The 15,251-nt window shown below is 37.7% G+C and overlaps 1 protein-coding gene across 4 annotated transcripts in view; it reads right to left on the bottom strand.

Moving 5' to 3' along the window:
• Window positions 1-15,251, bottom strand: part of CHM (CHM Rab escort protein) — a 204,005-nt gene that overhangs the window by 39,998 nt on the left and 148,756 nt on the right. For all 4 annotated transcript variants that reach the window (XM_081043321.1, XM_081043322.1, XM_081043324.1 and 1 more), the window contains 3 exons: window positions 7,488-7,592; window positions 7,020-7,083; window positions 1,132-1,228 (listed from right to left, as the gene is read on the bottom strand). In XM_081043321.1, coding sequence (XP_080899447.1) covers window positions 1,132-1,228; window positions 7,020-7,083; window positions 7,488-7,592 — 266 coding nt within the window. The remainder of the gene's footprint in view (window positions 1-1,131; window positions 1,229-7,019; window positions 7,084-7,487; window positions 7,593-15,251) is intronic.

The following is a 15,251-nucleotide window of genomic DNA, read 5'->3' as shown; positions in this document are numbered from 1 at the left end:
ACAGTTTCGTGGTTACCAGAGGGTAATGGGGGAGGGGGTAGTAGATGAGGGTGAAGGGGATCAAATACATGGTGATGGAAGGAGAACTGACTCTGGGTGGTGAGCACACAATGTGACATATAGAAGATGTAATACAGAACTGTGCACTTGAAACCTATATAATTTTACAAACCATTGTCACCCCAATAAATTTGAATAAAGATTTTAAAAAGTAAATAAAATAATTCTAGCTAATGATATTATGTTCCCCTCCTATGAATTTCTAGAGTCCACTGTTTGTTGTTATCTCTCTTGTTGTATTTTCATATTGTGCCTCTACTTTTCTGTTTGTCTTATCAGTCCTACCAAAACTGTGAGTCCAGTAAGGTCATGGCCTATTTCATATTCATCTTTACCTATCCTGAAAATGCCTAAGAGAGTACACTGCACTCAGTTAACATTGTCTTGTTCCATCAGGTATACAATATGATTATGAACACTTCAAATCAGGCGTGTCAGCCACTGAGTCTTTACAAGCCCTACAGTACACAGTTTAGGTTTAGGCATAGTGATGCCTAATGCATACTTGCTGATTTCTACTTATTGAAACATCTTTAAGAAATATGTTGTAGAAGGCATAATATCTGACAGTGTTACAGACAGCAATTTTAGTACATACAGGAAAAAAAAACAACAGAACTATTTGGTCTCAAGTAGTCCCTAACTTTAGTCTCATAAAAATAAATAAATTGAGGATTTATACATGGTAGAAGTTCAGTAATTCGATTAAAAATTCCAAGAAAAAAACTACCAGTAAAGAAAACATATTTTATGAAAGTATGTTTCCAATAAGTTGAAGAAAAATTACAGAAAGATTGCAAAGTGACAGAAATTATTTCACTGGAGAACTTGTGCCTGTGAGAACTTGTGGAGACGGTGCCTGTGAAGATTTAGCCACTGAACGTTTACAGGCAAGCGGAAAGTAAGAAATGACTTATTGTATAAACATACACTGTGTGAAGAAACACTGTGAATAAAAAAATATATATGGCAAAACTATAAACACAACCCTGACAACTGTAACAATAGATGCCCTCTTCACTTCCTAAGCAAATGCAGAAGACAAATATAAGGAGACTCTACTGTGCTTACATGTGCCTTTCATGCATGTCATTGTTGAAGAACATAACTCAACGACCCGAACAGCAGAAGTTCCTGATTCCTCTGCTGGCACTGTCAAAATGGAAATCTAAAGAGCAGAAAAAAGTGTCAGACATAGCTGTTAGATCTCATTTTCAGTTTTTCTATCATTAGAGTGTAGTTAACTTCCAAATCAAGTATCTTCTTTTCAAACACTCATTGATGCTTGAAATATTTTTTTAGCTTGTAAGGATTTAATTTTAGAACAGAATTTGATACACATAACATGCAAAAGTGTCTTAATGTCCAATACCTGCATTGTTTACATATTTATATATCATATGAGGTATGATTAAAAAAATTATTACAGTAGAAGACACATTGCCATGAATCCCCTTCAAAATACTCCCTCCTCACTTTGAACACACTCACCCCATTGTTCTTTTTTATTTTTTTTTAAAGATTTTATTGGGGAAGGGGAACAGGACTTTATTGGGGAACAGTGTGTACTTCCAGGACTCTTTTTTTTCCAAGACAAGTTGTCCTTTCAATTCTAGTTGTGGAGGGTGCCATTCAGCTTCAAGTTGTTGTCCTTTCAGTCTTAGTTGTGGAGGGCGCAGCTCAGCTCCAGGTCCAGTTGCTGTTGCTAGTTGCAGGGGGCGCAGCCCACCATCCCTTGAGGGAGTCGAACCGGCAACCCTGTGGTTGAGAGGATGCGCTCCAACCAACTGAGCCATCTGGGAGCTCAGCGGCAGGTCAGCTCAAGGTTCAATCTTAGTTGCAGGGGGCACTGCCCACCGTCCCTTGTGGGACTCGAGGAATTGAACTGGCAACCTTGTGGTTGAGAGCCCACTGACCCACGTGGGAATCGAACCGGCAGCCTTTGGAGTTAGGAGCACAGAGTTCTAACCGCCTGAGCCACTGGGCCGGCCTCTTCCCATTGTTCTTGCCACTTTCTGAAGCAGTTCTGGCAGTCCTCTTTCGTGAGTGTCTGTAGTTGGACTGTCATGGCTGCCTCGGTGTCTTGAATCATTTTGACTTTGGGGAAGAGCCAGAAGTTGCATGGTGCCAGATCCAGATAATAAAGTAGATGAGGACACACAAGAATGTTTTTATTTGACAGAAATTGCTGTACCAGAAGTGATGTTTGACACGGAGTGTTATCATGATGGAGGATGAAATCAAGACACTCACGAAAGAGGACTTCCAGAACTGCTTCAGAAAGTGGCAAGAATGATGGGATAAGTGTGTGTGAAGCGAGGGGCAGTATTTTGAGGGGGATTTGAAGCAATGTGTCTTTTACTGTAACAAGTTTTTTTTTATTTAAACTTTCACCATATTGTTTGATCACACCTCATATATAGTGCATTCATGTAATTCATAGGCAATAAATATTTCAAATTTCCTTAATATTTATTAAATCCTTTGTTTATTTTAAAGGGATACAATTATGGTGTATGGTGTTAATACTGAATTATGTGCATTTCAGTGTTTGAAATCAGGTAATATTAAATCAATTTTGATTATTCATAATGACTAAAAATAGCAGAGTACTAAAAAACTTTTAATGTTACAAACCCCAAAGATATTGAAACAAGTTAAGTATATGTCAACATATACCAAAGTACAGCTAAGTATATACCAAATGTTTAAAAAAGAATGGCTTCAAGTTAACTTAAGGACTCCATTAATAAAAATAGAAACTCTAGATTAAAAGTGAAATTGAAAATTATTATTAATGCTTATTGATATACAGTATGCTGTCCTTGGCACTACTGATATGCTATATAGCTTTATATATTGACCATCAGGTCAATGTTTCTCTATAGAACCAAAAGCTTCAATATTAATTCTCAATCTCATCTTCAATCTGAGGAAACTATATCTTCTCATACAGGAAATATTTGCCAAAAGGTAAAAACCCCCTTTTATCTGTGAGCATTATGCTTAGATCTTACTGCTAATGTCACGCTGACAGCCCACGGAGGAAATGCTGACAAGTTCTCAAAATACAAATTCTTATGATAACCATGACTATCCTACTACCATGTGTATTTTGGGGCTTAACATGTCTCAAAAACTGTGTTCTCCATATTCTAAACTCCCTTTTCTGCTGCCCATGATAGAAAATGTACTTTAGCATTAAAGAAGAGGTGCTATTAAAATATGTATCTAATGTTGTGTTATAGTTACCAAATGATTATGACTAAAAACACGAACATAACTGGAAAGGTATCTTAAAGAGTGTACCAACATGTACCAACACTTCTTTTTTTTCCTTTAACTATCATGTATAATTTTTAAAAATTGAGATTTAATCAGTAACCCCCTACTACAGCACTTTCCATCTCCTGAACTCTGAGAAGGTAACTGTCGTAAATCTCAGAGATTATAAAAGCCATCAAGAGAATTTCAACTCTGTAATACCACTTCCGTAAAATTTATCCAGACCTACACCTACTCTTCCTCTCTTTAAGTCTCATCATTTAATTTAATTTTATTCCAAAATTTAAAAAGAGGGAGAAATACAGGAAAGAAAGAAAAGCTGACCAGCTGTCCATATTAGACTGATCAGGGCAATGGCTGTGTGGAGGATGCAGGATTTGAAGGAGACAAGGTGAGAGGCAGGACAACTAATCAAAAGGCAGAGATGATAAATTCCAAAACCGGAGCACTGACATTAAGGACTGAGAGAAAAAGCAGATTGGAGGAACTCCTAGGAAGTACACGGATAGGACCTCAAGGATCGCGATATGTCAGAGATGAGAGGAAGAAGTTGCTGTTGGAAGGATGTCAGTGCTATTCATGGAGGTAGCGGACATTGGAGTAGCAGTTTTGAGAGGGAAGACGGTGAATACAGCTCTGTGTATGTTCAGTTTGAGGGACCTTGGGATAGATGTTCAGCAGGAAGTTTGGCAAGTGGGCTCACACTCCCGGAAGACATAGAAGTAGCTGTCACCAACATTTATGCAGAGTTGAAACCATGAGTACATTAAGTTAAGCAGCAAGTGTGCACAAAGCAAGAGGTACTGTGGGCTGAAGCAAGAACTGTGAGGAGCCCCGGTATTCAAAAGGAGGCTAGAGCTCACAAAGGAAGCAGAGAGGGAATACCTAGAGTTTGAGGAGAAACAGGAGAGCATTTTGTCATAGAAGCCAAAAAGTATAGAGTTTCAAGAGAAAGAAAACAATCGACATTGTCAAATGTACCAGAAATGACTTAGAGAAAAACCAAAAACTATTCTGTGGCCCTGACCATTATGAAGTTATTAATGAATTTAGCAAGAGAAACTGTGGTAGAAATGTGAGGACAGAAGCTAGGTTGGTCTAGAAATGAATGAGAAGTAGGGAGCTGGAAGCGGCAAGTATAGATAGTTTTGAAAATATTGATAAGAGCCAGAGAGAGATTGGATACTAGCTAGAGATGGGGGCAGAGTCAAGGAAACATTTTATTATTTTTTTTTGGAACAGAAAATGCTAGTACTCGTATATGTATATAGGTTGAGGGGGAAATGCCAGTAGTGTGTGTGGGGGGGGGGCGGGGGCTAGAGATGCAAGCAGAGAAAGCAGGCATACAGGGGGCTGTTTATATGTGTCAAGGGAACTTGTAAAAGGTCTTGGCCTTGAACAAGGAGGGGAGCCCTCTCAGTTTCTGTCCTAGCACACATAAGTTGTGGGTGGTGGGGCAGGAGGTAAAGGGCCATTGTGTTTAGTAGATGGCTTCACTCCTCTCAGTGAAGTGGTGGAGGGGGAGGGTTGAGAGGTTTAAAAGAAGATTCGGTAAAATAGCGAAGACTTGGACTGGGCACTGAGGAGAAAGGAAGAGGAAGCTGTCTGAGGCCAGTGAAACAGCTCACTGGTGGTGGGTATTAAGAGTCCAGCTGAATGAGGTTGGTGCCCTTGACAGTGCCAGTCTATCTGGTTGTGTGGTTTTCTCAAGCATCCCTCAGTGATAAAGGTGGACATTATCCAGCGATGGGGTTTTCCTTTGTGGGTGCAGTGGAAGAACACGGCTACAAAGGAACTGAAGGTGGCAGAGGAAGAAGGGCAGTTCAGAAGATCTACCATGGGGTCTAAACACGGAAAAGGGAGAGGGTGGAATGGAGGTGGTAATCTGGGAGGAAACAGAGGGGACAAAGAATTGTAGGTCTCTTAACAGGCCAATGAGGAGGCTGGGTGGGGGTAAGAGAATGAAAGCTAAAGAATAGGAGCAGAGAGATTTATGCCAATGTAAACCCACGACCTCCAGACTCAACTGGGCCATTAAAACTGCCCAGCCATGTGACCATGAGACAAGTCACTCTCCAACTCCCCACAGTGATTATCTGACATTTCCCCCTGAGCTGACACATCCCCACTCTCACATCCCCGTTCTCAGGAGATGAACTCACCTTGTAATTTAAAGAGTAAGCGGAACCCACCAGATGGGAACTCCGAAACCTACACATGGTCCTGCATTCACCCTCTTATTTCAAAGTGCCTCACATCCCATCTAAGAGGAATGCTTTTACCTGTTCTCCGAATCCCATCCTCCCCAGCCTTTCCCTGACCTTGCTACATCAATCATCCTCCTTTTCTCCTGGGTATCTCCAACCTCTCTCTCTCTCTCTCTCTCTCTCTCTCTCTCTCTCTCTCTCTCTCTCTCTCTCTCTCTCTCTCTCTCTCTCTCTCTCTCTCCCTCCCTCCCTCCCTCTCTCTCTCTCTCTCTCTCTCTCTCTCTCTCTCTCTTCTCTCTCTCTGTCTACTGGCTCCATCTCATCAGCTGAAATACACACTATCTTTTAAAAAGAGACGCCCTATTCACTGCCACATCCCTCTTCAGGAACCACTTTCCCTCTCTTACTCTTCACAACTCAGCTTCTTCAGAGGTGTTTCTATTTGCTCTTTACTTTTCTGTCTCCCGGTTACACTTCGACCCACTCATAAAGCTCTTGGTTTACTGAGAGGTACAGACGAGTCACTGGCAATTACCGGACAGTGTGATGAGTGCTGTGATACGTGCTGTGCCATTCCTTGCTCACGCTTGTCACGTTGATCTAGTTGTGATTTATCTGTGTGTATCTGTATCCTCCAGACTGTAAACTCTGAGGGCAGAGATGCTATCATGGTTAACACTGTCTTGTCGAAACCCAGCAAACTGACTGGCATGTAAAAGGCACCCATTGTTTGCTGAATGATGAAATGAAAATACTGATGCTCATATACATAATAAGCGTATTTGTTTTATACAACACAAAGTTTACAACTTAAGATAGTTTAGGAACCAATTTTTAGTAGTTAATATATAGAACAGGTCTGACAGTCACACTTATTGAATAAACTGGTTTTATCAGTCACTGTAAAATACAGTCAGAAGGAGAAGGGGGCATGTTTCTGGAGTTTAAGTGTTCAGACTAAGGGAAGAACGATAGGTATAAAGACACTCTTACAGAACTGGGGGTGAGGAGGAGGGAGAAGGTACTGAAATACACAAATGGTAATAAGGAAATATCAGAACCTGAAATGTGTGCTGATACTCATTCACACCAGGCCTAATGTGGGCTTAACACCAGTGTTGCACACAATAAAGTCTTTACCTCCAAAATTTTTAAATGGATTCTCAGGGGATTTTTTCTTCCCATAACAATTTCATAAAAATAGTTGTCAGAAAACTAGGATTTAGTCCAATTTTCCTAGCATAAGTCTGTTACATATATAAGACACAATTATTTGTTCTGCCAGATGGAAATATTTAAGAAATCAAGATTATTAAATAACTGTCATGGTATATTTAAAATGCATTAAACGCATTAAACATATTACCACAGATGGCTTAATACATTTTATTTCACCAAATTAATTTATACATTATTACCATGTAGATTAAGTTAGCAACATATTAAAAAGTAAAGAACTAAAATTACCTGTTGATCTGAATCTGTTTGTAGTACAGATCTATCTGTAATCAGGACAGCTCTGGAGATTTGCCTATAATGCACAAAACAGTTAATCGGAGATTCAGATTCCATAGATAAATTTCATTTACAGTTATATAACCACCAGAAGGCATGTTTCAAAGATTTAAGTCACGATAAAAGTGTCACCTCCCCAAACCGAGTCAAGTTCCGCTTTAATCTTTTCTTGGCTCATTAAAGAAGGATGTGTGACCTGCAGACAAACCCCAGCTGATGCAATGGAGTCAAAATTAGGCTATGCTCCCCCAAAAGCAGACACTATAACACAACAGTGGTAACATATTCAATATCTTTTGTTTGGCGTAAATTTGCATCTCACTTGAGCAACAGTCATATAGAAGTGTCAATATAATCACGCAGCTAAATTTTCCTCAGTTTCACTTTCCCTTGGACCGTCGGTGAAGGGGGGTGCCTTACCTGTATTGCACGTGTGAGCATGTGTTCTCAGAAAAGTAACTGTCCTCCACAAGGAAATGCTTAGACATGATTCTCTGACCAAACTGATCTATGATTGCTTTGCATCTACGAAGAAGCATAGCAAAAAAGTTCTCATTGACAATTAAATAATTGAGCAAACGAACATAACGAGCTACCAATTTTGAACCTAGAAACCAATTTCTTGGAAGACAAGATTTAAAAATTGTGTACAATTTCATATTTTTGACACAAAACTGACACTAAATTAGAGAATATATATTCTTATTGCTGTTTTGAAGTCTTTTAAACTATAAAGTAAGTGTGGGACAGAACTTATTTATTTTAAATGGCATTAATACATAACAAAGTTAGTGACAGGTGTTATCATTTAAGTTTTTCTAATGTTTAGGAAAACAGAAGCTTTTCCTTTGTTTAGAAAACAGACTTTTTCTTAATAGATCTAAGAAAATGGGGAGAGAAAACTTCATTAAATACCTTGCTGTATCATTTACAGTCTGTAAAAGCCACTAAAAGCGCCTTATTTTTCTGTTAAGTGTTGCTTTCTTTTGTTCAAAAATAGCTATCTTGTCACACGTGTGATAATGTGGGGTTTTTTTTAAGAAAAGGACTAGAGCTTCTTTTAATATCTGTTTCCACTTTACTTCAAAGGATGATCATAGAAAGATTTCTTTCAAGTGCTGTTTCCAAATAAGGAAAACACTTATGCACGGACATTATCAGGTCTCTGTCATCTGATATGTGTTGGGGCAATGAATCATATAGAACCCTCCATTGACCTTCTTTCAATGTGTCTAGATAAAAGGATGAAAATTAGAATCCATCTCCTTGCAGTGCCACAAGTTATAAATGTACTTTATAGGGCTCATTATCCAAACTAATGGACTAAGGGCAACATCCTTGAAATGGACTTACCAGCACTGACAAATCCAGTATGCAATATTTCAGGAACTATATGCAAATGTCTACATGTTTGCTATATCTTCTTATTATGGAAATATCACAATTTACTTTTGTCACAGCTTCTCCTTTTGGGACCAGAACTATTTTATTAGAAATCTACTTATACGTTGTTCCTCATAAAATGCAAGCAAATAATTTCAAACTTAGACCATATTTTAAATATGCTGGTATAAATTCAAACATGCTATATCACTAAAATTTAAGCCAAGTAAGAGATATTTACTAGGCATAAAGGCATTAAAAATAAAATGATGAACACGCAAGACCAACAGTGAGACGGACTTAACGTGTATTTCCTAAAGGCAGATGATGATACACTGGTATTCTTGAATAAATGATGTGCCACTGTTGTCAGGATAGACTATGATATCTCGTGATATTAGATACGCATAATATACAGTTTAATCAATTAACCATATATTAATATATAATGTAATAAAATTAATGTTATTACATTAATATTTGTGATTTTTTTCCCATTCTCAACTCCATTTCCTTATCACCTCACATTTCACTGAACAAGAGCACTTACCTTATAAAATACTTCACTAAATAGATATAAGGTATTTATACCTCACTACAATATTTTTCAAAATAATTATTTGAAAAGTAAAAATGTAAGTTACTCACTTAGACTCCTGTTTTAAAGCATTCATAAACAATTTAAAACACAAAGTACTTTAGGCAATGGACAAAAGAAATCTGCTCATCCATCACTAAACATTGATGGCTATTTGTCCTGAAAGCATTGACAAGCTTTTTTCTTACCTTTAACTCAGAGACTACCTAAAGTCAAAAGGGAATAATCTGGGCAGAAAAAAAGAGGGGTTAAAATCTTCTATATCTTGATAGGGATTTGGGTTATACAGATATGTCATTTGTCAAAACTCAGCTAATGAGCACTTAAATTTGGGCACTTCACCGTATGGAAATTTTACACCAAAAGAAAAAGCTATAAACATTAAACTCTAGTTAATCATATTCATGCTGAGGTGTTTATGGACAATTGTACTGATATCTGGAATTTACAGTGAAATGCTTTGAAAAAGTGAAAAGATGGGTAGAGGGATGAACATTTGGGCAGATATATGATTAAGCAAATACCTATATTAAAATGCTAATTGTAGAATCTAGATGATGGATATACAGGTTGTTCATCCTAAAATTCTTCCAACATTGGTGTAAATTTGAAAATTTTCATCGTGAAATGTGGAAATAAAATTGGGGCGTGGTGTTAGCATAAATCCTGGATTCTAAGCCTTTGCACAAAAGCTTCCATTTAAATAAACTACACAATTAAATCCGGCCATAAGCTACGGAAACCTCCTTGCTTTATAGAATTCTAAGATCTAATAGGACTGCTTTAATGGTAGCTACACTTTTGGTGACAGGCAGGCAGTGGTTTCAGAAGTTGTGGAATTAGAAGGAACTACTGGGGCCCACTCAAAATGGAAGTATGGGGGCATGGGAATTAAGGAGCTCAACTACACAAGGACAATATGCCAATAAATGTGCCTATTTATGCTGAAGCTTCTGGATGAAATAGTGATTCTCAGAGGAGGAGGAGAAGGAAGCAAATCAGAATCACACCTGGGGGACTTTTTCAAATTATAAGTACCCCTGGAGATTCTGATAAGCTTCCAAATCCCAGGGAAGAATCACTGTCAAGCATGCCACTGTTCACTAGTTTATCTCGATGCTGTGCTAGGTGGAAAAAAGTCAAGAGCTACTGCTACATAAAATATATATATATATATATATATATATATATATATATATATATATATATATATATATATATTGATTTCTATAGAAATCGAGGTTATGGTCACATATCCCCCGTCGGTCTGGTAGATGATAATAACATGATTCACCTGGCCATCTCATTCTGAAGTACTAAGGCTCTAGGCCTGAACAAAGCTGTTCAAAGCAAGACACGTTTAAGTAAGTGATAAGATTTGTTTTCCCTCAGATACTTGACTTACTGTCATATATTTGGCCTAATTGGGAGAACGATGAAGAAAGGGATATTGATTTGGGACCTAAAGTTGGAGTTTGTATTATAAGATTAATATAAAAAATTAGATGACAGTCAAGTAGAAATGGAAAACAGCAAAATGAAACAGTGCTGCCAGAGACATTAAAATACCCTCCTGCCCACCACTCGCACATGAACCTGAGGAAGCCATTAAAGATTAACAGCATTTTGGATTTAGTTGAGGGCCTTCCTGAGCCTCGTAAATAGTAAATTGAGGAGCAACATGATAGGAGTTCCCAGTTACAGGGACACAATGACCACAAAGTTGATCACATGAATCACTGAAGCCACACAGAACATTTCTAGAGCTGTGCTTTCTAAATCAACAAATCAAATAGTTCTCGGAGCATTGACATGAGGGCATAAATAGGACAATGATAAGGAAGAAAACACTCCGCAAGATGAAAACTCTTTATCTGGAATTTGGCCCAGAAGAGTGAAATAGCACTAAAACAGGTATCCAACCTCTATGATCTTCAGAATTAATATCCTAACTAACTATATGATAAGGAATGCAGAAATCACATAGGAAATAATTAAAAGAAAAATATATGAAGGAAATTAGAAGATTCCCAGTCACTGAATGAAACAAAATAATTCTTCCATGCTTTCTTGTACACATTAGTCCACATGCCACCTCTTCAATGAAACCATTCCAAAACACTTATCACTCATTTCTCTTGGGTAAACAATCCACTCCAATAGTTTCAAACACCATTAACCTGCTCTGGCCAACCAAAGTTCTGTACCCATGTTTTTAACTATTTATTATCTATTTCTTTCTGGAGAGACTCCAAACACTTTTTAAACCCAGCATGCCCCAAACTGAGTTCATCACGGCTCCTCATCTGCTTCCCCCCTTGGAATCCCTGACCAGTACTTAACAGTTTCCTAAGCTCAGAATCTCTCTTCCCATATCTAAATTGCTTCTCAGTTTTCATTCCACCTTATAAAGATTTCTTGACACTCGCCTGTTTTCTCCATCTCCACTGACACTGCCTTAAGTCTAGACTCTTGTTAAGTCTAATAAGACAATGGACTATTAGCAAGTTGGTAGCTCATTTGCTCGACATAAATATATGGCATAATGACAACGTGCCAATCACTGTTCTAAAAGGTGAGAACAAAAATATCTTGTCCTTAATAAACTGCCAATGAAATGAAGATGCATACACAGGGATATAAAGACAATGCCCAAGTCCAGTGATAAGATGAGATAGAGCATCATGAGACCACTAAGGGGAGGTACCTAACTCAGCATAGGGGTGGGGCGTGGAGGGCCAGGGAGGGATGGAGTACCAGGCAATGACCTGAGGGGAAGTAGTACATTAGCTGCTTTGGAAGGATGAAAACCAGTTAAGCAAGCACATAAGAACACTTCCCATAGAAAGGCAGCAAGTGCAGGGGTACAGAGGCAAGAAAGAGAAGTGCAGGAAACCACCAGCAGTTCAGTGTTAATTGTCAATAAAATGGAAGTGGGTGGGGAGAGAGATGAGATTAGAGAGGCAGGCAGAGACCAGATCCCAGAGTTTCATGTGTCCTGTAAAAGGGTCTTAAACTTTATTCTGAAGTGATATAAAGCCACTGAAGCTTTTTCCATAGAGAGGGACAGAGCCAAATCGGCATACTGAACAGATCTCATTTTGTGTGATTATCTCGTTAATTTATTTGTTCTTTAATGTCCCCCAGCAGGCTCTAAACTCCATGAGAACAAAGACCATGATTATCTTGTTCTCTGCTGTATCCCCAGCGCTTGGCCCACATTAGTTAATACTTGTTGCACGGATGGCTGAATGGATGGATAGATGATGCAAGTATTCCATGCACATGGACACTGCAGAGACAGAAATAAAGATACAGAATCTCTGATTTATGAGGTAAAGAATCTCTTTCCATCACAGGGTTTCTCCCAAATCACTGCCAGAATTACTACCTTAAAAAGTAGCAAATCTAATTTTATAATTTACCCACTTAAAACTAGTACCACTGACCATAGTCCAAACTCCTTAGCACAGCATGGAAGGATCTTCACAATATATATAATTCCTCCATGGGATTCCAAATGATCCAATTACATGAGTTACATTAATTGAGTTCTTGCTCTGTGTAACAAAGGGTTCTACATGTTTTATCTGTTCACTTAATACTCAAAATAACTCAATGAGGTTGGTACTGTCATGTCCCATGTTACAGATACAGAAACTAGAGCACAGAGAGGTTAAACAACTTGTTCAAGTTTACCCAGCGAGGAAGCGGGGAAGCCAGGACACACATCCAGCTCTATCTGACTTTATAGCCGGCATTCTTCACTGCGGACTCTTTGCACACAAGGGCAAGGTCCATGTTTTATTCCTCACTTTATCCCCATAGGAACTAGTATGGGGGTTGGTGGAGGTTAAATATTTAGAATGTTATCACTATCATTTTGCAAATGGGACGTGCAAAAATCCGAAACTCAGCAATTTTCCTACAATGACAAATGGTGTTCAGTCACCTCACACACAGTCTAACACGCTATTCACTACTAACTTCCAAGTATCTGGAAAAGGTATAGTTGCTATTCCTGACATCAGAAACAGGATATTTCCAAGAAATAGCCATAGCAGGAAATCTAGTGAGACAGCTGAAGTACACAAGGAACACTAGCTGAAGGAATTAGATTCAGATTATTGGTTACAGACATATCTGGTCCAAGGTCATCCATACCCTACCCTAATATCTAATACTGTATTGCTATATGGCCAAATCTAATTTACAGGAGATTTACATGGTTAGCACAGCTGCGAAGGAAAAGGAAGCTGCTCAACAAGAACACTCAGTGAGTGTTTCCAGAAACAGTAAACAGAGGGGCTCAGTATTAGAATTTAGTGAGAGGGTATAGAAAAAGAACTATGAGTACCTATGTCTTCTAAAAATTAAGAAAGCAGAGCCAATGGATAACACAGCACAGAGCGCAGAGTCAATGGAGATCTCAGGAAAAGCAAATTAAGCAAAAGTGAAAAATAATATCTAGCTGAAAATAAGTATGCATTTGGTTACATAGTCCATATTTCTTCTCTCAAAGTTTATATAATACTTTGATGTGTAATCACCACATTAAATATGATGATACATAAATGCTATGATCATTTATGCTATCAGCTTTTCTCAATGGAAGGTGAAAAGAAAAGCACACAAAAAAGTATCATCAGTTTTTAATCTCCATTCATCCATTTAACACATACTTTTTGAAAGGAACCAGCCTTGCTTCTGGAGATGTAGTAGTGAGATCCTGCCTTTTCTTACAGGACACTCAAAAACAATCAAACAAGGGGACCTAATTCAGGAGGCTGGCAAAAGGTTCTGATCTATTCTGCAGGATCAGGAAATGATAAACTTAGACCTTAGACATGAGGCATGAGTAGCTCTTAACTACACCAAAGGGGAGAGATGTCAAGTGTTCCACACAGAAAAATAGGAAAAGAAAGGCAATCTAAGGAGACAAATGCAAATCTTTGCAGATTCCTTGATTAATATTCTAATTACACTTAGCATAAATAATCATTTGAGTCAACCTGGAATCCTTAAAAAGAAATATACACTGCATACATCCAAATATATGTTCAAGGTATTTCCCTTAAAAAATTACCCCTCATTTTACATTAAGTCTTGATAAAATATCTGCTATTACTGGTAGCTCTCTTAGTTATTTGATTTTGAACAACAAAGTAGTGTTTAGGAAAGATACATTAGCCTGAGTCAACTTCAATCAATGCTAGCATTATATATTTATGGAGACTATTTGACTTGATATAATGGATTTTTTTTTAAAGAGGCAAAACATCATTATAATTTTGGCAATTATAGTTGAGGTATGAATGTACAATTTCTAAGTATTGGTTGCCTCTTATATAAAACTTATGATGATCACGTAAGTGATTCAGTACTGTGAGAATATTGTAGATATCATGAATATTATGAATGCAGGTCAAATTTTAAAAACTGTCCTACTATTAAAGAAATAAGTAGTTATGGTTTAGAATAAATTTTCCAGTAAGAGAATCATACATAGAATCCAAAATGGCTGTATCTTAAACTAAGATGAACAAGAAAAACATATTCATTAGAAAACTGGGGATCTAGTGAAATAATAATACAATAGCATAAGTAGACATTTTGTTATTTCATTTATGTGTATCCGTAAATGTAGATACACACATGTTGTTGTTGTTTTTTTACATTTCTCACTGGGACTGCAGATTACACTAATATGTAATTTTACAATATTATATGATAATGGCCTACATTTGGGCATACAAAATATTTTAAGATAACTTATTTCTAAATGTTGAGGAAAAACTAAGTTCTTTCTAGGTAGTTTCATTAACCAAAGCATGTCATATCTGGGAGAAGACTCGGAGATTACTGCAGAGTCCATCTAATTCATCTTACATATAAAGAAACTGGCCCAGAGAAAAATGACTTGCTCATTGTAATTCATGGCAGTAATAAAGTTTCAGGTCTTCTCTCATTCTAGGGCTACCTGACCATGCATGCCTTAGGAACTGTTAGACAATAACTGTTGACTGAAGTCTTTCTATGAAGATACAGAAGACATGTTAAATCAGTAGCAATCTGTCTGCTATTTCAAATTCATATTTAATTCTAGTAGACCTGGAAGGTTCATCTTTTTTTTAAAATATTTTATTGGGGAAGGGGAACAGGACTTTAAGGGGAACAGGACTTTATTGGGGAACAGTGTGTAC

Source organism: Rhinolophus hipposideros, assembly GCF_964194185.1.
Source record: "Rhinolophus hipposideros genome assembly, chromosome: X".
NCBI classification, from domain to species: Eukaryota; Metazoa; Chordata; class Mammalia; order Chiroptera; family Rhinolophidae; genus Rhinolophus; species Rhinolophus hipposideros.
Note: the sequence above shows the minus strand (reverse complement) of the source record. Positions and strands in the feature narration are given on the sequence as shown.